This window comes from Poromitra crassiceps (assembly GCF_964638095.1).
Source record: "Poromitra crassiceps genome assembly, chromosome: 12".
In the NCBI taxonomy this organism is placed as follows: domain Eukaryota; kingdom Metazoa; phylum Chordata; class Actinopteri; order Beryciformes; family Melamphaidae; genus Poromitra; species Poromitra crassiceps.
Window position 1 is genome coordinate 23,305,483 of NC_139632.1, and position 23,521 is coordinate 23,329,003.

The 23,521-nt window shown below is 42.6% G+C and overlaps 4 protein-coding genes across 6 annotated transcripts; 1 reads left to right on the plus strand and 3 right to left on the minus strand.

Moving 5' to 3' along the window:
* Positions 1-50: 50 nt before the first annotated feature.
* On the minus strand, positions 51-3,384 carry LOC310785941 (ICOS ligand-like). Its single transcript, XM_083647122.1, has 5 exons — positions 3,029-3,384; positions 2,612-2,938; positions 2,226-2,513; positions 1,952-2,113; positions 51-878 (listed from the first exon to the last, which is right to left on the minus strand). The coding sequence occupies exons 1-5, from the start codon at positions 3,087-3,089 to the stop codon at positions 790-792; spliced, it is 927 nt and encodes a 308-aa protein (XP_083503248.1). The 5' UTR covers positions 3,090-3,384; the 3' UTR covers positions 51-789.
* A 1,198-nt stretch (positions 3,385-4,582) lies between these two features.
* On the plus strand, positions 4,583-13,601 carry gtpbp6 (GTP binding protein 6 (putative)). 2 transcript variants are annotated; one of them, XR_014553209.1, is made up of 13 exons: positions 4,583-4,702; positions 5,590-5,871; positions 6,354-6,500; positions 6,988-7,125; positions 9,497-9,567; positions 9,657-9,787; positions 10,153-10,223; positions 10,312-10,470; positions 10,581-10,789; positions 11,306-11,454; positions 11,605-11,757; positions 12,112-12,288; positions 13,481-13,601. XR_014553209.1 is itself a non-coding variant. In XM_083647531.1 (12 exons), the coding sequence occupies exons 2-12, from the start codon at positions 5,628-5,630 to the stop codon at positions 12,236-12,238; spliced, it is 1,599 nt and encodes a 532-aa protein (XP_083503657.1). In that variant the 5' UTR covers positions 4,583-4,702; positions 5,590-5,627; the 3' UTR covers positions 12,239-12,391. The 2 variants fall into 2 exon arrangements, 1 of the variants encoding a protein (XP_083503657.1); XM_083647531.1 differs by lacking the exon at positions 13,481-13,601 and having other exon boundaries at positions 12,112-12,391.
* On the minus strand, positions 12,386-17,283 carry plcxd1.2 (phospholipase C, X domain containing 1, tandem duplicate 2). 2 transcript variants are annotated; one of them, XM_083647532.1, is made up of 7 exons: positions 17,184-17,283; positions 16,131-16,282; positions 14,836-14,972; positions 14,036-14,164; positions 13,763-13,918; positions 13,455-13,638; positions 12,386-13,021 (listed from the first exon to the last, which is right to left on the minus strand). In XM_083647532.1, the coding sequence occupies exons 2-7, from the start codon at positions 16,219-16,221 to the stop codon at positions 12,774-12,776; spliced, it is 945 nt and encodes a 314-aa protein (XP_083503658.1). In that variant the 5' UTR covers positions 16,222-16,282; positions 17,184-17,283; the 3' UTR covers positions 12,386-12,773. The 2 variants fall into 2 exon arrangements, with proteins under 2 accessions (XP_083503658.1, XP_083503659.1); XM_083647533.1 differs by lacking the exon at positions 17,184-17,283 and having other exon boundaries at positions 16,131-16,446.
* Positions 17,284-17,517: 234 nt separating this feature from the next.
* Positions 17,518-22,214, minus strand: plcxd1.1 (phosphatidylinositol-specific phospholipase C, X domain containing 1, tandem duplicate 1). The gene is made up of 7 exons (XM_083647130.1): positions 21,935-22,214; positions 21,612-21,748; positions 21,170-21,312; positions 20,964-21,092; positions 18,850-19,005; positions 18,569-18,749; positions 17,518-18,454 (listed from the first exon to the last, which is right to left on the minus strand). Exons 2-7 carry the CDS (start codon positions 21,733-21,735, stop codon positions 18,210-18,212), a joined length of 978 nt encoding a protein of 325 aa, XP_083503256.1. The 5' UTR covers positions 21,736-21,748; positions 21,935-22,214; the 3' UTR covers positions 17,518-18,209.
* Between the last annotated feature and the right edge of the window lie 1,307 nt (positions 22,215-23,521).

Consider the following 23,521-nt stretch of genomic DNA (forward strand, 5'->3'; position numbering starts at 1 on the left):
CATAGTCAACAGTCCTCCTTACACAAAACGAGGGAAATTAAACTCCTCAGTAATGAGTTAGGATGTATTTATTGGTGCTTGAAACACAATAACCTCTCCCCTATGACAAAGCTGGAAGGGAGTGTCCAGTAATGATGCAGGAATGTGTCAGGAAGTGAAGTGGAGAGATGAGTAGTTTGTATTTTGTGGATAAAGAAAAAACATCACATGGATGCATAACTGGGACGTATCCTCAGTGATGTACCCTGGGGTCATAGGATGTTTGGGGTCTCGCAACATCATACACCCTCGCCCAGGTGACCCAGCCGGGGCTGGCCAAGCCCCAACTTACGTCCCAGTAGCTACCCACAGTCAGCCCTCCAGGAAGGGTCGAAGGTGGTCACGCGGCCAGGGCCACTCAATCCGCTGCTCCGGAACTACTCTGCCGGGACCGGGGGAGGGGGAGGGGTCTGGTACGTAGAGGGACCGGGCTCTGTGGGTTGCCACCCGGCCGGGCTCCTCCCTTGTCTCACCAGGTCTACGACCTGTGCGCTGCACCAGACTCCCCCGGTCCAAACATCTCATTCCGAGGTGGAACAATAATAATCAAACCCTGTAATGATGCGTCACACTTCCCTGCTCTCCTCTGCACTCCACATGATGGCTTGTGAAAGAACAGCCACCCATACATACTGAATGTTACAGTGCATTCATTGGTCACAACATACACATACCGGTATTTACAAATCAGTGGTCAGTTGTCCCAAGCTGAAAACCTGCCTTTTGACAAGTATTTCTCAGCCCTAATATTCACACATCTGTCTGAGTAGAGCGAGAGTGCACCAGCTGCGTGTCCATCATCACAGTCTCCTCCGGGTCCACACAGCGGCCCTTGTTTCCTGATGGACACACAAAGTGAAGACGTCAATATCAACAGCAAGACCACATGGTATCAAACATGCTTCATTAATTCCAGTCAGTGCAAAAGCTTTTCAGGTCACACAGGAAAAGTATGTTACACAATCGCAACATTGATCTCAAAATGCCAAATAGTCTAGTTAGGTTTTGACATTTGTGCATTTTTTGCGAATGTGTGTCTAGTTATATAGTTACTATCATCTTTACATTTTTCTTGATATTCCAGTGTTATCAAATTGTTATTATTGTATTGCTCCAATCAAACAAATGTAGTTAACTTAAATAATTACCCCCCCCCCCCCCCCCCGGGACTTGACTTTGATTAGTACGTTGATGACTTGAAAAGGTTCCTAAAAATATTGTGTTTGTGTAAATGACTTGGATTGAAAGTAATAGATTTGTTTCCACATGAAAAATGTGTATAGAATGATGAATGATGAATTTATTGAAATTGAAGAAAGAAATCAAACTCACGATGCACTTACCAGCTCAGTGGCCTTGTGGTCTAAGTGTCCGCCCTGAGATTGGGAGGTTGTGAGTTCGATCCCCGGCCGAGTCATACCAAAGACTATAAAAATGGGACCCGTTTGCCTCTCTGCTTGGCACTCAGCATCAAAAGGGTTGGATTTGGGGGGTTAAGTCACCATGTGATTCCCGAGCGCGGCGCACGCTGCCCCAGGGGATGGGTCAAATGCAGAGAACAAATTTCACACATTGTGTGACAATCAGTGGGACTTTACCTTTACCTTACGTTTTTATCTTAAACAATACAGCATTGAAAAATCCTTCTTGATATTGAGATCCTGGACTTTTGATTTGTTCTGACTTGACTTTGTAATCTACGTTTAGACTTGGGACTCGTGTCTCAAAACTTGAAACTGGGGGGGGGGGGGCTCTAGCAAAGCTGACTTGATCACACATCTATCTTCATGTCATCCATCTGTCCCTCCCTCTTTCCTTGACTAGTTCCTTGCACTTTCCTGTCACTCCAGAAGCCACAACGTCCTCCACACACTGTTAAATTGAATGGGATTAGAAATGACTAGCTGCCTACCTCTATCTGTGTGCCGGTGCTTATTCTGTGTCCTGTCCAGGTGGATCTGATAGACCAGACCAACCAGCACCATGATTCCCACCACCACACACAGAGCTGTGCTGAAGATCCACATGGCCTCTGACGCTCGGCTCACCACCGGACCGATGCTCTGCACGCCATCTTCGCACCAACAACACAACTGCAGATTAGTGGACATGCTTGACAGTCGACTGTACCTATTACCTCCTGTGCCCCAGGACTGTGCCTAACCCTAACCCCTTAAAACACTCACAGCTCATCGCCATCGAGGTCTCGTTGGTCAGCAAGTTTTCTATGATGCAGGACACGGTGGCGTCTTGTGAAATGTTGACTGTCAGCTGGCTGGTGATGTTGAAGAAGGGAGAGCCCTGCAGGGGTGTTGCCAGGGTGCTGACCAAGCCGCTGGGGGGCTCTTCGGTGTCGTTGATGAGCCAGTGGACCGCAGGTTCAGGGAAGCCACCACTGGACTGACATATGAAGACAGTCTCATCATCGCCATCCACTGGATCCTCCCTCTGCAGCCGAGGGGAGCTGAAACTAGCTGGGGGGGAGAAAACAAATGGTGAAGAGAGAGTTCCTGAAACACTCAGGTGTCCGTTCCTTTTAATACTCTGATTAGTTTATATGTGTGTCACTTACCCGCCACCCTGAGGCACATGGTGCACAGTGTAGAGTTGTGGTACTCCCCAGAAACAATAAATACACTATAATATCTTTTGTGCTCTTCAACATTGACTCTGGTCAGCTCCAAAGAGAGGTGTCCTGTGTGTGGAGCATCAGTGGAGACGTTGCTGCTGTTTGTGCTCCATGTCTCCACACGGCCAGCCTCTTGCCACACTGGTCTGAGCACCACTTCATTGTCTCTACTCCACTCTATGGAGAAATTCGAAGAGTCCACTTTTACTCCATCAGAGAAGCAGGGCGGTGAGATTGGCTGTCCGACTATCCAGAGGACGCACTCTTCTTCTGTACACGGAGAGAGAACCGGTTATAAATGGCACAGGTGACAAAAACAACCCAAATGTAATTCACAGTGAGGAAGAGGAGTCATCTTACCCAGACAGGCGCTGTAGGCGAGGAAGCTGAGCAGCAGTCCTGTGCGCCACAGAGCCAGCATTGCCCAGTGAGGGCACGTTTACACGCGCAAGAGCAGAAAACAACTCAAAACAAAGGGTAGAAGAGCCTTTGATCTGGAAAACAAATAAAAACCCATTATGATTTGACCATTTTGGGGGTTAAATCAGTCTACCTCCTTGTTCTCAACCCATTCCGTTTAGCATATGACACTCACTATAAGCACACACCCACCACTGCAATACCAAAGGAATGCAGAGGTTGTGTTGTGGCTTGTTGTGCCCTACCTGCAGCGTCTTCCCCCGTCTGGCCTGATCTAGAGGAATAATAATGTCGCTGGTTACTAGACGACATAGAGCTCAACAGCAAACAGCCTTCTCGGTTTTCAGATATCCTGTTGAGAGCAGGACAATGGAGATGATTGGTCTGACCAGTTTGACCACTTTTTCAGAAACTTTCACATACAGGTTACACACATTCACACTCATACACCCAGGAAGCGTTAGTTGGCACAAGACAGTGGTTTCAATACATCTGCACCCACCTGATACTATCAGAAACATCTGCTGATATTATAGGAGTTATGTTTTAGCCTACATTATTTGTCTTATGGCACTTTTTTGTGTTCATTGCACCCTGACTTAGCCTATCTAGCTAAAGTACTTGTACTTGTGATACCTGATAGTTCTTATTTTACGGCTGATTAAATTATGTTATAAATACTACAATTATGTATAGGCTACATTTTTGTAGATACAATTGTTTTATCTGCAAGATGGTTCTCAATGTGTGGTCCGGGGACCACCAGGGTCTTTGAGGAAGATCCAGGGGGTCCCCAGTACATTGATGAATTGTTAAACTTCACATTTGAATTGTTAAACTTCACATTTATTTCATTTTCAAAAAAGTTCAGTTTAAAAGAGATGATTTAGCACCATGACTCCACACCCCGGTACAGCAGGTGGCGGTGTGCACCTTTCATGTTTGTTTGCAAACCGCTAATAAACTTATGGAGAAGAACAGGACAACGCAGGATCAAAGAGTGTGGAAGGAAAGAGACGTCACTCCGAAAACTTTTGGAAACCGAATGCGCCTCGCAATGGTCAGCTGCGGCAGCGCTGATCAGCCTCTCTAACAGTAACTCAACGGGAGAACACTCAACACTGACATATTTTCCGGGCGTACTGCACATCTTTATTGAAGTGGTGTAGTGCAGGGATGTAAAACAACAACCTTGTGGAAACTAAGCAAAAATTGTCTTTTTTTTTTTCTTTTTTCTTTTAGTTTTTTCAAGATAAATAGCTAATGAAAAGGACCCGAGGTTAAAACCACAGCAACGCACTTCTGACGGAGTGGACCACTGCGAGGTTCTTTTGGCGCTGTCACGTTTCCAAAAATCAAAAATGGCGGAGGCTGCTGGGCGCTGATGTTGCAATGGGGAAATATGGCGCTGCCATTTCTTTCCATTAAAAGTTCTTTGGCAGGATGACGTGAACGCGTGAACGTGAACCGCCGGTTAAAGCCACGAAGAAGAATACGAGGAAGACAACAACAAACATGGATAGCTAATAAAACAGAAACCTTGACCACGAGCTGACAAAACCTTTTGCTTTTTGTATGACTAACGCTAGTTAAAGGACTCTGGTCAGAGCAGAGGTGAGTGTGATGTCATAATCTGCATATATAGCTAACGTTAGCTAACTGGAGTTTGATTTAATTTAATTTAATTTAATTAATTAATGCTTGCAGTGGTAGCCTACCAAAAGGCCCACTGAAAAACTGCAGAATTTTACAGTCATGTAAAACAATTGTAAACAAGACAATTACAGAATAAAGGTAGTAAGCAAGGCAAGGCAAGCAGTCAGTGTTGCAAGCAATACAGTATGAGGGATCTACCCAGAGCAGCAAGAGGCAGGTATAAAAATAAGAACAAGATCCAAAGTAAAAATAAAATAAACGCATTTTTTTTAGTTAATTAACTGGTCAATGTTTAAACTGTCTCATTGTACAGCCTAACTGCAGTGCAGTGTGTAGAGTTGAGTTCCTCAGCCTGTTGCTTCGGGCCTTCAGCTCAGCCAGCTTGTGCTGATTTCTGAGTGTCCTGGCAGTGCAGTTACCCCGCTAGCCGGGCGCTATGAGCGAGAAGCGCCCGGCTAGCGGGGTAAGCAGTGCAGGTGCCTCGTGTTGATGGTGACAGGTCATGCAGAGGATGTTGTGGTTTCTGCATGTCCCTTATCAAGTTCACAGCAGCCTCCTCCCTCCTGGTCTGGAGTGAGGGTAGAGCTTGTGAGATGTTTCCAGCTCTCCTTCTGATGATTTTGCAGGCCCGTGTCTGGACTCGCTCCAGCTCTGCTTGTTTCTTTGTGCAGCCCACCAGGAGCACTGAGCCGTATTCCAGACACGGCCTGATGAGAGTGGTGTAAACTGTGACGGTCATCTGCAGATAGTCTATGTCTTGCCATGACAGTGAGGTAATGAAGCCGTTTGGAGGCTTTCTTTACTGCTTTCTCAATGTGCATGTCACCACTGAGCTTTGAATCTAGGTTCTGATGACTTCCACGAGGAAGCTGTCAGAAGCGATATGACAGCAAAGAGACTTGAAGCGTGGCTGCTGCCAGCAGTCCTCCAGCAGGTCCGCTGCAGCTCACAATGCTGGCAGAGAGCAGCAGCATGCAGGCGCCTCCTCAATGCACCCCATCATGGGCTGAAAGGTGGTTCCCTCCTGCAGTCCAGAGCCGTTGCTCTCTCTGCATACAGACTGAAGAGAGATGACGACTTCAGCAGAGGGCGTCATACTGGATCTACAGAGGAGGAGGAAGGGGAGGGTGAGGATGAAGATTTATGTTTATTTCCTACATCTTACCCATGTTAACTTATGTAGTAATGATGGGCTGGCTACATAAATGATGTGAGTAGTTGCGTCACCCAGTGATACATCATAAGATAGTTAATGACAATATTTGCAGTACACATTTAAATTGGAATTAATCAAAAAACATATTTGATCCTATTTTATATTGATAAAAATGTCCTACCTCCCTCAACAGCAACCAAAATCTAAAATAAATACAAAAAGAAAGAAAATACAATACAAAATACACTGTAGAAAAAATGCCTTACTCAAAGTAAGGTAGTGCTCCCCTAAGTGGCTGTCATCCCTAATATGGAAATAGTAACTTGACCACTTAGACCATCTTTTTTTCAAATAGTTTCAGTTGAATGCTCCATCTGCTATATTTGTTGAACCATATCTCAATTTGTCTATCAGAGGACATGTTTTCTGGAGCCAGTTTCTTATCTGTTTCAGTGGAGGATGAAGATTTCATGGAGGACAGTGAGCTGGATGAGCTGTTCCTGCAGCAGGTGCCTGCAGGCATTGGAGATGGACAGCACAGGGTCTTCATTGTTCACCCGGATGTGAAGTGGGGAAGTAGGAAGCAGTATCTGACCACAGGTAAGAAGAGAAGCAGGCACATAGGGGTTTTGGTAGGCACATAGGGATTTTGGTAGCACTTTCTATGAAGGTCAAGTCTATAATGCATTATGAGCGCATTCATAAGACAATGCATTTATAAGACTTTATAAAACAGCACTATAAGGTTAGTAGCAATTGTATGATATAACACAGTTATGAGGCATTTTCTGCCTGTAAGTAAAGTGTAAAACAAAAATTATTCTTTCAAACACTGTTGTCACTTTGGCATGGAGGTATAAAGCATTATGAATGCTGAATTTATAATATATTATGTCCACCACTTAATACTTAATAAACCTTGTTATAAGTTGCCATGCATGATTAAACATTTATGTAGAGTTTTACAAAGCCTTATACATGCATTATAAAGTCTTATGAATGCATTATAAACGTGACTTTCATAGAAAGTGTTACAGAGGTGTTCTTTCACTCCCTCTCCATGCTCACCTGAGGTTTTCCTTGGCAGCCGAGCTGATGATGGCGGAGGCCATGGGGCTGGTGAACACATTAGACAACTGGAGAGTCGTGGACAAGATCATCCTCTCTACCAAGACACCAGAGAAGAAGAGGATATTTGGCAAGGGGAATTTCCAGGCTCTGACAGGTCTGCATCTCTCTTAAGCTGGGCTCAAATTACAGGCATTTTAAAATCCTAGCCGGTTTTGAAATCGGGTTGCATCACAGACATAAGGAGAAACTTATTTTAGATTTTCTTCTCTCAAATCGCAAATCACCTCACGCTACAAGTTTAGAGCTTCTGCATGCAGCAACTCACATGGCCATGAAGGGGCAGGAGGCAGTCAGATGTTTACAAACATACCACGGAATAGCTGCTTTTGTGTGTTCAGTACCCAGATAGCAATGACACGTTGGCACAACGTTGGCAATAGGTTGGCAATGGTTGGCATTGGTCGGCAGCTGGGCACGAGGAGTTTGGCAAAAGTTGACTCTGATGTTGTATAAATGGTTGGGCATACACGGTCGGGCCAACGGTCGCACTAGGGCGGACACATAAATCCAATTAATTATTATACAGTACCACATTACCACAGTACCACACTACATCGGAGATGTAAAATAATGTGTTTTCTAGATATGGGGACAATTTGCTTTGCAAAATGACATATATATATACATATATATATACGGTATAGCTTGACTTGCAAATATCCAATAGCTTGCCTTAAGAAACAATGCTATGGATTTTTTCTTTGTTTGTCTTTCATCATAAGATAAGGAATTCAGATCACATTTAGCTACAACATGCCAATGTTGGTTATGAGCAGTTGTGTCAATTGTGCAAAAACCTTGAGAAAACAAATATTTACAATTACCAATGAAAAAATAAAACTTAGTATTTCATTATTACCTAGCCCTTGGGGCGGCTTTAGCTCAAGGGGTAGAGCGGGTTGTCCACCAATCACCCTGGATGAAAGAGGTTGGTGGCTCGATCCGCAGCCAGACCACAACATGGAACACCCCCCCCCCACCCAACCAGCCCAGAGGCCCCCAAAACGCCGCGTCCATCCCCTCCATCCTTATCTTTTTATTATTTGTTCTGCTACATTTTATTGTACCTTGCTCCGTAGTGTATTGTTTCTATACCTGCCTTTATATTTGTGTTTTTACTTGTAAAGCACTTTGGTCGGCTGCCGCCTGTCGTTGTAAATGTTCTCTATAAATAAAGTTGACTTGACTTGAGCAGTTGTGTCAATTGTGCAAAAACCTTGAGACAAACGAATAGGCTATTTACAATTACCAATGAAAAAATAAAACTTAGTATTTCATTATATTACTTAGGGTTGTCCACCAAGCGCCCTGGATAAAAGAGGTCGGTGGCTCGCACCACATGAAGTACCATATAGATGCATTCCCCACCAAACATCATCACTTTATTACTTGATGCCCATTTTTAAATATTAAAACACATTTGTGCCATAAATGTTTACATACATTATGTAAAATATATTTCTGTATCATCATATAAGTACCTGTTGCATTACAGAGATGGTGGTTAAAACAATCATAGCCATTGAAGTCGGCAATGCAGCTATATATATATCACCATGCCAAATGAAATTGCAACGAACAAATAGCTCAGTGGGTAAGGCGTCTGGGCTTCCACGTCGGAGGTATCAGGCTCGAGTCCGGCTTGCCAATGGTGATTTTTATTTATTTTTTATCTCGCATAAATAGTTAAATTGGGACATAACACTGCCACATACGGTTTAAAGAAGATAAACATAAAATAATGAAATTGCGTGCAGAGGACTGTTTACAGTACATTGTAAGCCGACCTGTTTCCAACGTTGTGGGAACGTGATGCCACCGGCCATAATGACGTGCGCCCGAGGTTGGCTCCCAACGTTCTGCCACCGTTAAAAGCCACCGCTGTGCCAATGTGTCATTGCTATCTGGGAGTAGTTTGCAGTAGTTTAGCAAACAAAAGTGAAATGCGAGATTGGATGAGGCCGGAGACAGGCAGGCAGAGCGGGCTCTCCATTCAGGAGGAGTGGAGGTGAGAATTTAATAGGCTATCTGTTTGTTAATATAACGTTGGTAGCCATCGCTAGCCAAGGGCTAAATGTGCTAAAAGGTCTACTGTTGCTAGGCCGGGACGTTAAAGTTGTATTATCCAATGTTGAAAGGCCATGCAGATAGTCGCAAATATCAAAAGGGTTAAAAATGATCAGGGCTGCTCCGATGCATCTTCAAACGGCTTGGGAGGGTTCAGATTTGATTTGACGCAGCTCACGTTAGCAGATACTCTGTGCCGAACTTCGGTTCCGACCAAGACTCAGGTCCGGAGTTCTCCTATGATTCTCGGGAGGGGCAAATCGTGGATAAATTGGCGAGAAACTCTAATTAATCTAATCTAATGTAAGTAATCTGCCCAGCCATTAGATATTACTCACATGATCATGACTCAGTCTGTATGGTTTAACGTTAATAATCTATGCATTTGTTCCCCCCAGAGAGAATTAGGCAAACACCAGGAATCACTGCAGTGTTTGTCAATGTGGAGCGTCTGTCTGCCTTGTCTGAGGTGAGCTGATCTCAGTCACTCCCTGTCTGTGTAGAACTGTTTGATACGCTGAGACCCACATGAGTTTGATATGTTTGCCTTCCACTCAGAGGGAGATGGAGGAAGCCTGGGGGGTGAAAGTGTTTGACAGATACTCTGTGGTGCTTCATATCTTCCGCTGCAACGCCAGAACGAAGGAGGCCAAGTTACAAATATCTCTGGCAGAGATCCCCCTGCTGAGGTAACATTTACATTTATATCATTCACATTTTGGCAATTTCAGCCATAGATTGTTATGCTGCTTGATCAAGTTCTAGTCTTTATTGTTCCACCATGGGAAACTTTGTTGCAGCCAGGAGAAACATCACAATGACATGACAAATATTACACCTACAAAAAAAAGTTAAAATACCTCACATAACACACAACGGGTCACAACTGAACATGTACAGGAGATCATTTCAAATGGATGGAAGACGGCAAAGTACTATCACATGGTAGAAAGTGCAATAAAGCTTGCTCACTATGACTGACTGGACTTTTCATATTGTGTTGATCTGATGCCACAATGCATTCTCACTGAACAATAATCATCACTGTCGACAGATCTCATCTGAAAAATGAAATTGCAAACTTGGATCAGCAGGGCGGAGGCTCCAGGTACATTGGGGGTTCAGGTAAAGTCCCTGCAGTCAACCAAAGTGTAGGCCAGTTATTCAGCCGCCCGGGTGCAGGAGGAGCTTAAGCTTGGTGATTTTTCTTCAGGCGAGACACTGATGGAAGTCCAGCAGAGGCTGTTGAAGGAGAGGGAGATGAAGATCCGCTCTGCGCTGGAGCGGCTGCGGAAAAAGAGGCACCTGCTGCGATCTCAGCGCAAACACAAAGACTTCCCCAGCATCTCTGTTTTGGGCTACACCAACTGTGGTGAGAGACGGGAAGCATTTGATACTGATATTATGTGATATTAGACAGTATTAGTTTTCAGTTTGATGATATTGGGTAGGATACACTTAATATTTTCCCTCTCTGTCCAGGGAAGACTACTCTGATTAAAGCGCTGACCGGTGACAGCGGTCTCCAGCCAAGAAACCAGCTGTTTGCCACGCTGGATGTCACCGTCCACGCCGGCCAGCTGCCTGGGCGCATGACGGTTCTCTATGTGGACACCATCGGCTTCCTGTCACAGCTGCCCCACCAGCTCATCGACTCGTTCTCTGCCACCCTGGAAGATGTCAAACACTCTGTATGTACTTCATGCTACATGTTTCAGAAGTTATGCTGTATATTGTATTTTCAAGGCCTGGAGAAGTTTTGAAAAATCATAAAAGGGAGAAAGGTTTTGTCATTAAATTAAATTAAATTTTATTTGTGATTTTCTTTTTCTGTAAAATGCCACAAAAAAAGTTGTGGCTGACAGTCTTGACCTCCCTGTTGGAGGAAAGTATTGTTGGTTGCCAACTTTTTGTTGTTAACGGTGGTAAAATATTACAATCCTTGTTTTTTAACATGAGAAACACATGTTTAAAATTAGTATAATTTTTTTATGGTTACTTTTGAATTCAATCTCATTCAAATTTTGTCATGGAAATTGGGGGGGGAAAGATCATGGAGAAGCCATGGTTGGAAAGGTTTATTGAATTTTATCAATATTGTGAGAAGTGTTTGGATAATATTCAGCTGTTGTGTACTGTAACTGATTTTCAAAAGAGATCCTTGAGAGGATTTCTGGACCCAGGGCTCATCTCTCCCTTATTTCCAGGACCTGTTAATTCACGTCAGAGACATCAGTCATCCAGAGACGGTGAATCAGAAGGTAAATGTTTTAAATGTCCTGAAGAACCTGCAGATCCCTGACAAGCTCATGAGCTCCATGATAGAAGTCCACAATAAAGTCGACCTCATTGACAAGTAAGAGCCGACATCCTATTCATATACTGTAGGTACGGTATTATTTACCACACCAATTATGCCATTGAAGGTAGCCGGAACTTTATTTAGTTGGGAGAGCAGTTGCATAGTCAGATCATTTTATGGTGGTCTGTCTGTTCTCCCTCTAAGCTATCACTCCTCAGAGCCAAACACACTGCCCATATCTGCGTTGAAAGAGCACGGCCTCGATGAGCTGAAGACAGTGGTGGAAGAGGAGATTGTAAAGTCTACTGGAAAACACATTTTAAACCTCAAGGTTAACCTCAGCACCTCCCAGTTAAGGTGAGATTAAATACTGTAGCTGAGCAGTAGTCACTCACTGTCATCATGGTATAGAGCTCAACAGTGACCGCCCACTTTTTGTCAGCTCCCGTTCCATCAGAGAATTCCCCATTCATTTTCACCTTAGATGTTTAGAAAAATCCTTATATAAAGAAGAACCAAGCCAACCAGCCACCTACTGAATTGTGAGTGACCATAAAACATTTCACTTGGAGCAACAATAAAAACGGGGGGGGGGGGGGGGGAGCTGAGAAAAAGTGGGCGGTCACTGTGGAGCTCGATTGTGTTTAGAATAAGAAAACATTCTTATTATGTGTGTGTGTGTGTCATCCTTGCTCATTCCCTCGTCCACAGTTGGCTGTACAAGGAGGCCACAGTTCAGGACGTGCATGTGATTGCAGATGAAGGCTCGGCTGTTGTCAAGGTTATCATCAGCGCTGCTGCTTACGGACGCTACAAGAAACTGTTCACAGACAGGTAGCGGTGGAGCAGGTGGAGAGCGCTCCTCTACTGTCTGTCGGAATGTCGAAAGTAAGTTAAGGTGCCAAGAGACTGGAAAACGCCTCTCTCTTTCGGCCCTGCAAAAAGCTAACAACCGCCTCTATTTTGTTGGCTTGGTTACCGATGAACAACAGACATAATAAACCAAAACTCTATGAGTGTGTGTATTCGAATATTTTGTAAACAACCACAACATGTCTTTGATGTACATTATTGTAAACAATCAATGTGCTACGTACATATTTATACAATGCATATTGTAACTATATCCTGATTCCTGCAGCAAAACAGCTTTTGCTGGATGTAAGAAGTATAAAAACTCAACTCCACGACGGCAAATATTCCAAACTTTTTTAGTACATATTTTGTTCAGTAAAAATTTAAAACTCTAATGAAGATAACAATCCATTTCAGTTCATAGAAATATGGATGGAATGGAAACGAAGGAACGAGGTATACATAAGATATTTGGGAATTTGTTCATAATTAACGATATTACATCTGATAAAGTATATCTATTTGGTAGTGTTCTGTAGAAGTTTTTGGTTTAGTGCAATGACCAGTGGGCAGAAGGGGACCGGCCCCACAAAGTCTCCTGCGATGATGTTGAGGCTGTTGTAGTCCGCCCCGGGTTTCTGCTTCTCCAGCCATTCCTGCAAACTCTCCCAGTTGCTCAGTGTCAGCGTCCGCAGGGACTGCTTTGGGTGCACGGCGATGTGATACTTTTCAGCTGTCAGGTTTAGACCAGCGATGAAAAAACCCTCTGGACAAAATTACATAGATTAGTAAATAGTATGTTCCTTAAAACACACTGGTATCTTTACTGTTAAAAAAGAGATCAGGTCAGAACAGCACAGTTACTCCTGGTCTCTCTTTGCAGGCTGAAAACTTGTCTCTTCAAGATGCATCTCATGTCATTTTTTTCTTCACTGAGACATCACATTCACTCTTCACCTCTACCATCACTCTGTCACTCCTTTGCTCATATTTCTTTCTTTCCTAGTACTTATCTTATGACCTACAGTACAGTCAAAGGAATATTGTCAGCACAGTATTATATGTCTCTGATGGTGACCTTTGCACTAAATTAGGTGATCTAGGAATTTAAGCTTACTGTATTCTCTTGCCATTCACAGTAACGCTAGTCTAGCTAAGAGTATAAAAGACATGTGGGCCAAGCTGTAACTGAAACTCACCTGGACGCCCCATGTCTTTTTGCCAGTCTAGGTAACTGATCACTCCCTGTGCTGTGGGCTGGTTGGCCCACCAGTACGGGATGGCAGGCCACAGCTCCTCATGTCTGGCTGCAGCTTGGCCTTCATAGGACAGCAGGACCTGGTGACCAGATGCCCACAGACTCCGCAAGGTCAGGGCTGATTCCTGTGTGGGGCAGGTGGTGTATTGTAAAGCCTATTATTAAAGGGTGTGTAGGGTTTATAGGATGTAAATCTGGAAGCAGAGGAGATGGAATTTGCCCTCACAGCTGTGCAAAGACTAAACTCACCTTTCGGGGGCAGAGTTTTGAACCGAAGAGCTTCTTCAGGGACAAAATGAATGATTCATGGAGTTTGTCGCTCAGCCCCTCAAAATGGCTGCAAGCTAGGATAACAATCTCCTTTGGGTGAGATTCCAACCATAGGGCAACAGACATCAGTGTTTCCTGTGAAGAAGAGACATTGAACACATGTTTCTTTGGTACATGTATGTGTGATTTGTGCAAATTAAACCCAAATTGAAGCATGGTATTAAAATCACCAAGGCAGAATGTTTTACTCACCAAAACTGTTAAATGTGTGTATATCACATGTGTAAAATACAGGTCGTTGGATGAGTCATAAGGTTTGTGTGCAATGCGGAGATCGAAGAACCGAATTCCCATCGAAAGTTGCTCCACAATAATTTTATCCTGAAAGGAGAGGAGCAATTCCAAATATATCACATATACAAATGGCACAGTAAAATAACAAGATATGAATATTAGAGGTATATTATAGTGAACGCACGAGGGGGAGCACAATTATATAACATTTATTTGGCACTGAACAATGGATCTCGCATCGATCTCACATAAGGCTACAGATGTGCAATTTTTTGAAGACCTATAAGTTTGGTAACACAATCACAATATTAGCAGTGTATCGGTTCATTATTGTTAGTGGGAGCAGCCCCCAGTGTGCGGACTCTACTTTTTTTTTGTATACTTTTTTTTTGCATTATTAGTAACCCACATATTAGCACCTTATTCTGCACTATTGTATTCTACAATTAGCCTATACCAGACAAACTGCTTACAATTAAATTAAATTACTGCTTATAGCCGTCAGTAAGGAAGTTATTGCACATGAATTGTGTTTTAGTGTGCTTTGCTCAGTATGGGGCTTAGGCTATTAAGGTGCTAGTATCACATATTGAGAGAAATTATTAAACTATTGAGGGAAGCTCCATGTAATTGTTATGTTACTTCAAGTTCATTAGGTAAGTCAGCACTGACCACTTATCACCAAAGATGTCGCCAAAATCAAAAAATTTAGGATTATTAGGTAAAGTTGTATAGCCTACTTTTCCAATGTGTCATACCTGTGTCGTAGCCCATTTAAAAATGGCAGGTCTTGTGAGGCAGTAGAAAAGTCCATCCAGGAGCCTGAAAGTGTCGGACTCGGACCTGACCAAGGGGGAGTTTATGTCCAGACAGTAGCTCATGGCATCATGGCTCCCTATAGGACGAATCAGCGTGACGTTAGCGCCCGGCGACCCACAACGCATTTCCAATCAAACCGCCGCACCGCTCTCGCGTCTAGGTATTAAAACCAACCCTTACCTGAGCCAGAAACTTGAAGTGAAGATGCTATCCGATGCCCAACATCCTCTTCTTTTAAATAAATATAGTTGCCGCTTCCAAATTGTTGCATAAAATCCACTTTTCTGTCTTTGAAAAACCAAAAATCATTCATCTGGAGCAACCTATGGGAGCAACCCGGAAATACGACTCACTGTTTACTCACTAATGCCCCCCACACTTCCGGAATGGTATTGCAACTTGCTTGGCCCAAACGCAGAAATGTAGTTGCAATACCAAGCCGGAAGTGTGGGGGGCATTAGTGAGTAAACAGTGAGTCGTATTTCCGGGTTGCTCCAGATTAATAATTTTTGGTTTTTCAAAGACAGAAAAGTGGATTGTATGCAACAATTTGGAAGCGGCAACTATATTTATTTAAAAGAAGAGGATGTTGGACATCGGATAGCGTCTTCACTTCAACTTTCTGGCTCAGGTAAGGGTTGGTTTTAATACCTAGACGCGAGAGCGGTGCAGCGGTTTGATTGGAAATGCGTCGTGGGTCGCCGGGCGCTAATGCTCAGTATGAGCGAGAAGCGCCCGGCTAGCTGGGTAACTTGCAACCCACAAATGCAGAACCCCGCGGAAGTTAATAGTATGAGTTGTGCCAAACAAACGTTAATATCTCAAAAACTATACATCACATCGCTTATATTTTGATATTCTGAGTGAGAGCAGAATTAGCTAAAGAGTTTGATGTATAGTACATGCCGTGTTAAAGTTGTGTGAACTGTTGCAGTTTTTAAAATGTAAACAGTTAGCCGGCTAGAGTCAGGCACACAGACTGATTCTCTTTTACATAATCATCCTTTGCTAATAAGGAACAATAAGAGATCACTTTTGCCTGCAGGGGGCCGTCCTAATATTTTGTACATTCACATGTCAGACACTGTGTTCCTATGGGGATTTTTGATACCCCCTGTGTTATCAATAATATATATCCCTAACGTTATATCAGCTGTTGTATTTATACAGTATTAGGATCAGTTCTATACGGCTAAAGTGTAAAAAGACAGAAAAAGTCTTCACTTCAAATTACCAGGTATGGAGAGATGTGTTATGGGAATGTCCCACAGCTCCTCGGGTAAACTTGACATCCATTCTTCGTAATGTTGGCTCCTATAATCCATGTCGGACGGTCCCGTTCACAGACCAGCTGGAGACACCCTCAGACCAAGCTGGCCCCACAGACTGGACACAAGCAAGGTTAGACAACATCATCGATACCTATCGACTCCTCTGTCTAAACTCCCTTTGATCATAGTCTTCAAAGATGCTTCAGTTCAACGCAAAGGTGGGGGCAGAGACATGGGGGAGGCGACGTCACAAGACTGAATTTCCTGGTTCATCTTGCCAAACGAGAATACACTGTCAGAAGAAAAAGGTTCCCCGTGCAAGAAGAGGCAACATTAACGTTACAGCACTAAAGTTAACCAACAATCAAATTGGTTACCTTTTTGTGACACTGTAAAATTTCCACCATAGGCTACTTTTGTAGTTTTGACAAAACATGTAGGTCCCATGCAGTGACAAGAGGTACCATAGTATCATTTTTTCTCAGTGTGTAGCATATTTACTGAACTGACGCCAGAACAGTTCCCTCTTTCTACCACAGCCTAGAAGGCTCTTTTGTGGCAGTGTAGAAATGTAACCTAGACCCGTTTATAGCCTACTTCATGACTGACTCGCATATGACTACATTTAAAGTTTAAAAACCTCTGCAAAGCAAATTTTCTGATAGTTTAGTATTATGACACACAGGTGTGACACACACACACACACACACACTTTGTCCACAGGGCTAAAATGATCATATCAGAATCTGTTTCTCTCAGTTTAGCAATTCAAATATGTGATATATCACAGGTCCATTGAAAAGTACTGGAAAAGTGACTTTGTGCACTTGTTTTGATGTACAGTATTAGATTTTACATTAGTCTTCAACCATAATTTCTCTTTACAATTCAGATCTAATACAGTCATTAGAACAGGTAATATTTAACTGTACAATCAACTTTATGTGTATTGATCAAAAAGTTATCAAAAGCCATACTGCACCTTGTGAAACCAAATTAGTTTAATGTTACGTTACCTAAGTTTACTCAGACTCTCCAGTCCAAACCAACCAACAGAAGACTCCCACTATGGCAGTAGAAAATGTTAATAAAGTTATAACTGGTTACAACACAAAGAAAGCAGGCGTACTAGTGAGAGGATTGTGAGTTCATTCTTTGGAAAGACTCCAACACACTTTCTCGTTTTACCTGTTTGCTCTCAATGCAATGGCTTTGTTAGGCTTAGTGCTATTATAGGAAGTGAGAATATATAACATTTTTTGTACTCTGGATGGTCAACGAATAAAGCAAGAATAGGATTATTTGCTTAAAAATGCTTGTTTATTGGAAAAGCTGATCTCCACAGGCACAGAGGTGCAACACTATTTTAAATAAAAGCCTAAAAACTGTCAAGTCAATTTCAATATGGAATTCTGAGTTAATGCTGAGACGTTTTCCATGCACTTTATATATGTTTAGTCTCTTCCTATGTTGGTGTAACATTCTCTATGGATAAATACATAATGACTGGATATATGCAGGAACTACAATTTAGCTACTTTGTAAACTTTCTAACCACACTTAACATTAACATTTGTAAAAGTTTGTGTGGCCTTCATGATAGTCATATGTGCTCATTTGAACCATGTAGTGTGTGTACATTTTTTTGTGCTTGCAAATCTAAAATGCCTAAGTTAAGGTAAGGTGAGATTAGTTGTATCATCATCATTATTGCTTAGCTCACAGTAAACACAAAAAACTGCCCACCTTGCAGACTTGTGAACACAGATACAATACATTGCATAAGGAGTGGAATGAATGTGAACAAATACAAAAAATAGGTGCAGGTCAAGATACCAAGAATTGTTTTCGAGCAGCTTTAAGACAGAAATGTACATTTCACTGTCTCAAATAAGTGCATTTAGCCTATATATCTTAAATTATTTCAAGTCACTTGAGTATTTTTTGCTCCCACTAGACAAAACAAGCACATGTTTATTTCATGCTGTAATTCACATTTTCAGTAGGATAATGCATATTAGCAAAGGTTTCTATTGCAAAACTCACAAGGACCATTTCAATAATTTTTCATTCAGTGCAACAACAGTTGGCACAAACTGGCTCTCTGTGACAAAGTCCCCAGCAATTATATTGAGAGAGCCAACCTGGGACCCGGGTGCTTGCTCCTTCACCCAGCTCAGCAGGGTCGGATATGTGGCCATCACCAAGTCCTTCAGTGACTCGGTTGGGTGTGAGCAGATGTACTTTAAGTCCTCCGTCAGATTAATTCCCGTAACAAATAAACCTACTGCAAAACAGAATACACACATGAAAAAATAAATACATCTTACAATCCTCAAAGTAAATTGTGTTTGTTCTTCACCGGTGTGCATGTGAAGTATTGATCTCAGCAGTAAATTACCTGGTCGGCCATGTTGTTTTCTGTGTTCAAACGCCTCAATAAGAGCCTCTGCTTTGCATTTGTTAGCCCACCAGTAAGGAATATGTGGCCACAGGTCACTGTGACAGTTGGCAATATTGTGTTCATAGGACACAATCACCTGGTAGCCCAAAGTCCACAGGTTTCGAAGAGTTACTAATTGCTGAAAGCAACAGAATAATAGGAAACAACATTTAGTTACTTTTGTTACTGGTCAGTTATCTTTGTGCCTGTCAAGTGCTCATACAAAACAGAAAGAGTACCGGTTTGGGACAAAGCTTTGAGGCAAACACGTTCCTTATGGTGGTGAGGAGCAGCATGTGGAGCTCCTGGCTCAGGCCCAGGAAGTGGCTGAAGGACAGGATAACCACCTCTCTGGGATGAGCGTCCATCCACTCTCTGATCTCCTGCAGGACAGTCTGTCAGGAACATAGAAGTCAGCACAGTCTAAAACAGGACTCAGTCTTTTTATATATTAACAGTACCTTTTTGTTGTTGAATAGCTGCTTGAACAATTTGAGATAATGTGATTAGGAGCATTCACATCTAGAACGATAACATCTCAAATAATGACCATAACCATATTTTTGGCACATATTTTGGCATTTTTGGTTGTATTTAAATTGAGGAAAAACATTGTGTCCTCTAACCAAGATGCTGCTGATGGGGGACTAGGTGATTTCCAAGAAAGTAGGATCCTCCTTTGTGCAAGGAGAGATGAAAATGCAATTATGTCTAATTGCTTGGTGCGCAAATTTGAAATAACTTCAGGAACTCTAAAAATGGCGGTCTGGGGCAAAGGGACACGGTTGAAGCATGATTAGATGTCAGATAGGGTTTTATTAAAAAAAAAATGCCCCAGAATAATTGTAATTTAGGACAAATAAGAGGTAAGGTAAGGTACTAAGGTTGGCAGGGGCATGGCTACATCGAGGACATCTGTTATCTACACTGGAGTACATTTCTGCTAGTCTGGCTTTGGAATAATGAAGCCTGTGTATAACCTTAAATTGTATGAGACCCAGCCTTGTGCGTGAAGTGGTAGAGCGAATCCTATCGATTGCCCCAGCCCACCCAGCTCAACACCTATATCCTCTTCCCAAGCAAAATTCGCTTTGAGAGCAGATTTATTATTAAATTACATAATGGAGAGATATATCTGAGAGATAAGTGATCTCTGATCGGTGCAAGTTTGAATAATTCCTCCCATAGCAATAAAGCTGCAGTGAAGGGAGTGAGGGAAACTGAGAGGTTGCATAGTGTTGTATTTGAAGATAGTGGGAGTAATGTGAGCATGGCAGATCATATTTGCTTAAAGGGATCGTTCGGATTTTTTGACATGGGGCTGTATGAGGTACTTGCCGACGGTCAGTGTACTACATGCAGTAGAATGCAGCCGGCGTGGTCCCAGTTTTGCAAAGTGGAGACCGGCCACGTCAGGGAAGTAGAGCTGTCTGCTGAGTGTGAACAGGGTCGTCATGAGCAAAGACGCAAAAAAAAACAGCAGTAGAGAGAAGGGAAAAAAAACACAAAATGCTTCCATACTGCTCACCTGATGTCATCCAAGTCTCCACAAGCCCTGAGATGCCAAGTTGACTTGAAAAGACATTACACCCTGTTTTAGCTTAAATCTTCACTGTAACCAAGTGCAGCAAGAGGGCGGCTGGCAGATACTGTAGCCTGCTACAGTGAAGCTTTCAGCTAAAAACAGGGTGTAAATGACGTCTTTTCAAGTCAACTTGGCATCTCAGGGCTTGTGGAGACTTGGATTACTGTTTTTTAATGTTTTTGCTTGTGACCTTGTTCACAGCAGCAGACAGCTCTACTTCCCGGACGCGGCCGGTCTCCACTTCTACAAACTGGGACCACGCCGGCTGCATGTAGTACACTGACTGTGGGCAAGTACCTCACCATACACAGGCTACCTCATACAACCCCATGTCAAAAAGTCAGAACTATCCCTTTAATAGGGATGAAATGGTGGTAAAAAAAATATTGCCCTGATAGAGGTCATGAAAACACATAATTCCTGTCCTTTTCCACAAGGAAAAGGTGGAGTCTAAAGAAGAAAGTGGAATAGGTGATTGATAGTGATGGGACCTAACGTTGAGGGAGAGGAGAATTTGAAATGATATCGGAATTGATAATAAAACATTTTCAACCGATCAAACTCACATTGTAAGAAAGAAGGGGCGGTAGAATTCGGTAGCTCACTGTACTGATACTTTGTTTGCTGAGGAACTTAGCACAAATATTGTTGTAGTGTGAATGCTTGAGAAACGTATCTTAAAGTTCATAGTTATCTTTACATAGTTATCCTTCTAAATTATGTCGGCGCAGCAACATGTGGACATTTTTGTCTATGTTATCACTATACCTCCACAGTGAGTGTGGTGTAAACACCGTGGTAGAAGTACAGATCGGTAGAGCTGTCGTTGGGTCTGTGTGCAATCCGCAGGTCACAGTATCTGACCCCACAGTCCAGCTGCTGCTTTATGGTACTCTCCTGCAGGGCAGAGAATTCAGAACTTGTTATTAACAGTGGACTGTGTGGCTGATGTGATAGTTTCTCTCATACTTTACCTGGGTTTTTGCCCACTTGTAAACAAATGGACGGATCAGGGGCTTCATGTATTTGTCCAGCTTTTGAAGCATATCAGGCTGAGTAGGGTCTACAGGGGATCTGTCATTCATATCCAGACAGTAGCTTATTGCATTGTGGCTTCCTAATTAGGGAGAAATACACATATTTGCATCATTAGACATGACTTTTTTTTAACACTAAGAGGAGTTAATGTAATAGTAACGTTAGCTAGAATTTGTATAAACAATTTGTAGAGGGCTTAATCAAATTGTTTGGAGTGGGCTCTGTGCCCAGATGGACCACAGATTATTTATACATGCATCAGAAAGATCCCTGTGTGACATCATCACCTAATATTTGTTGACACCACCGTTGGCACAAACTTGATCAAACAACCACAAACAACACAGGGATGTGTTTGCTGAAGTGGGAGTTGCCTACCCGGGATGGCCAGGTTGGACAGGGGAATGTCCCACAATGCACAGGGCAGATTAGCCATCCAGCTGTCCATGGGCAGATCTGCCAGGCTCGGCTCACTCACCTCGGACACCACGGCTGAGGACATGGCTAGCTCCAGTCTGCAGAGCACACATGTTTTGTGTAAGTTAGTAACAATTACACTGAGGCTCTATCCATTGTGTCACATCGGGATATTATTTTAGGTCTAACAGACCCAATAGGTTTTGATTCCAGGACTATCGTATCTCATGATGTTGTGTTGTACAGCAACGTGTCAGCTATATTCCGATTTATCGCACACTTACCCGATGGCAGCGGCTGCTTCCTCAGCAAAGTAGGAAATCGAATGGTTAAAACTCGAAGGGTGTGCCAGAAAAACTCGTCCATCCCGAACCAGCAGAAAATGTCATGGCTGTACAAAAATGTAGGCTATGGTTTGATTAGAGCGGTAAAGTGTATCCTTGTTTCCAGCAGCTTCCCACAATACAGCCTGCGGAGTCTACACCTGCAGAGCCCGGGATAAAGCGAGCTAGGCGCATCACGATCCAGCAATTAAACTAAAACAGAAATAGTCCAAACGGTGAATTGAATACGTTTCCGCATAGTGACAGTACGCCGGTCGCTCGCTCCATTGAAACGCATTGAAAGAGTGTGTCCCCCCCCCACTCGCGGTGCACGGAGGGTGGCGACTGGCCTGCTGAGATCAGCAGATGCACTACAGGCTTTCTTCTTAAAGAGACCTTAAAGTGCCAATGAAATATGCAAAGTATCATACAAAAAGTTAAGGTAACCAGATAATAGCAGGTTGATGTAGGTGTGTTTCTTTGTTATGTAATGAATACAATGACAATTTACCTATAGTCGACTTGGATGGATCTGGTTTGAATATATTTCTCTTTCAGATACACAGACATTGATTACACATAGTCTATGTAGCTAAGGGTTAATTTTGATAGTAAAGACATTTGACTTAGGACCAAATAAGAATAGTTTTGAATAATAAATGCAAATGAAAGCGCTTTGCTTTACTTGTCAAAATATTTGTGTATTACCATACCTGCTACATCATACGAAACTGTAGAGCAGGATAAACCCCTTGGAAAGCTTCTTTGTTATTTGGTGTTTTATGGCAATGCTATACAATGCACCTTTGTACATCACTGATGTCATCAGTGACATCATTATTGGCCGAAATCATCTTATGACATCACTGATGATGTCATAGACATGTCGCATCACTGATGACATCACCATTGCTCTTATGACTGGACAAACATTGCCCGCTTGTTCCCTTTTATATATAAGATAGATAGATATAATAGATAGATTGTATGGTGTTGTTCAAATAGTAATTGATTTGCACCCTCAAACTGTAATCCATATTTTGTAGCTTTATATAACATAGCTTGATCCTACCTATCATGTGTAATAAGGACACACGATTTATGTTCGACCAAAATGTGGGTTAAATATTCTTCATATTAAAATAGGGGCAGTTCGGATGGGATTGTCTTCTACTGTATTACTAGTTAGTTACAGAATTTTGTGAATGACTGACAAAGTGATGATAAGTGTTCATATACATGAGATTCTTGAACATTTCAGGTATCGGAGGTAGACTTTTTTTCACAAAAATGTGCTTCCTGGAAGGAAATTGATTTAGTCATTTGCTTGCTTGAGAGAACAGATCATTTGGTCAGTCAGTTCTTTCTCAGGCAGGTCAATAAACGCTGAGGCAGCACTAGGCAGTAAAAAGTGAACTAGATAAGCAGCTATCCAAAGGCCAAATTGAGAGAATAAGTCCTCCCCTGCTGGCCTATGATCATATTCTGTCAGAGCTTCCCCTTCTTTGCTTTCACACTATCTATACCATAGAGTGTAAAAAGATTAAT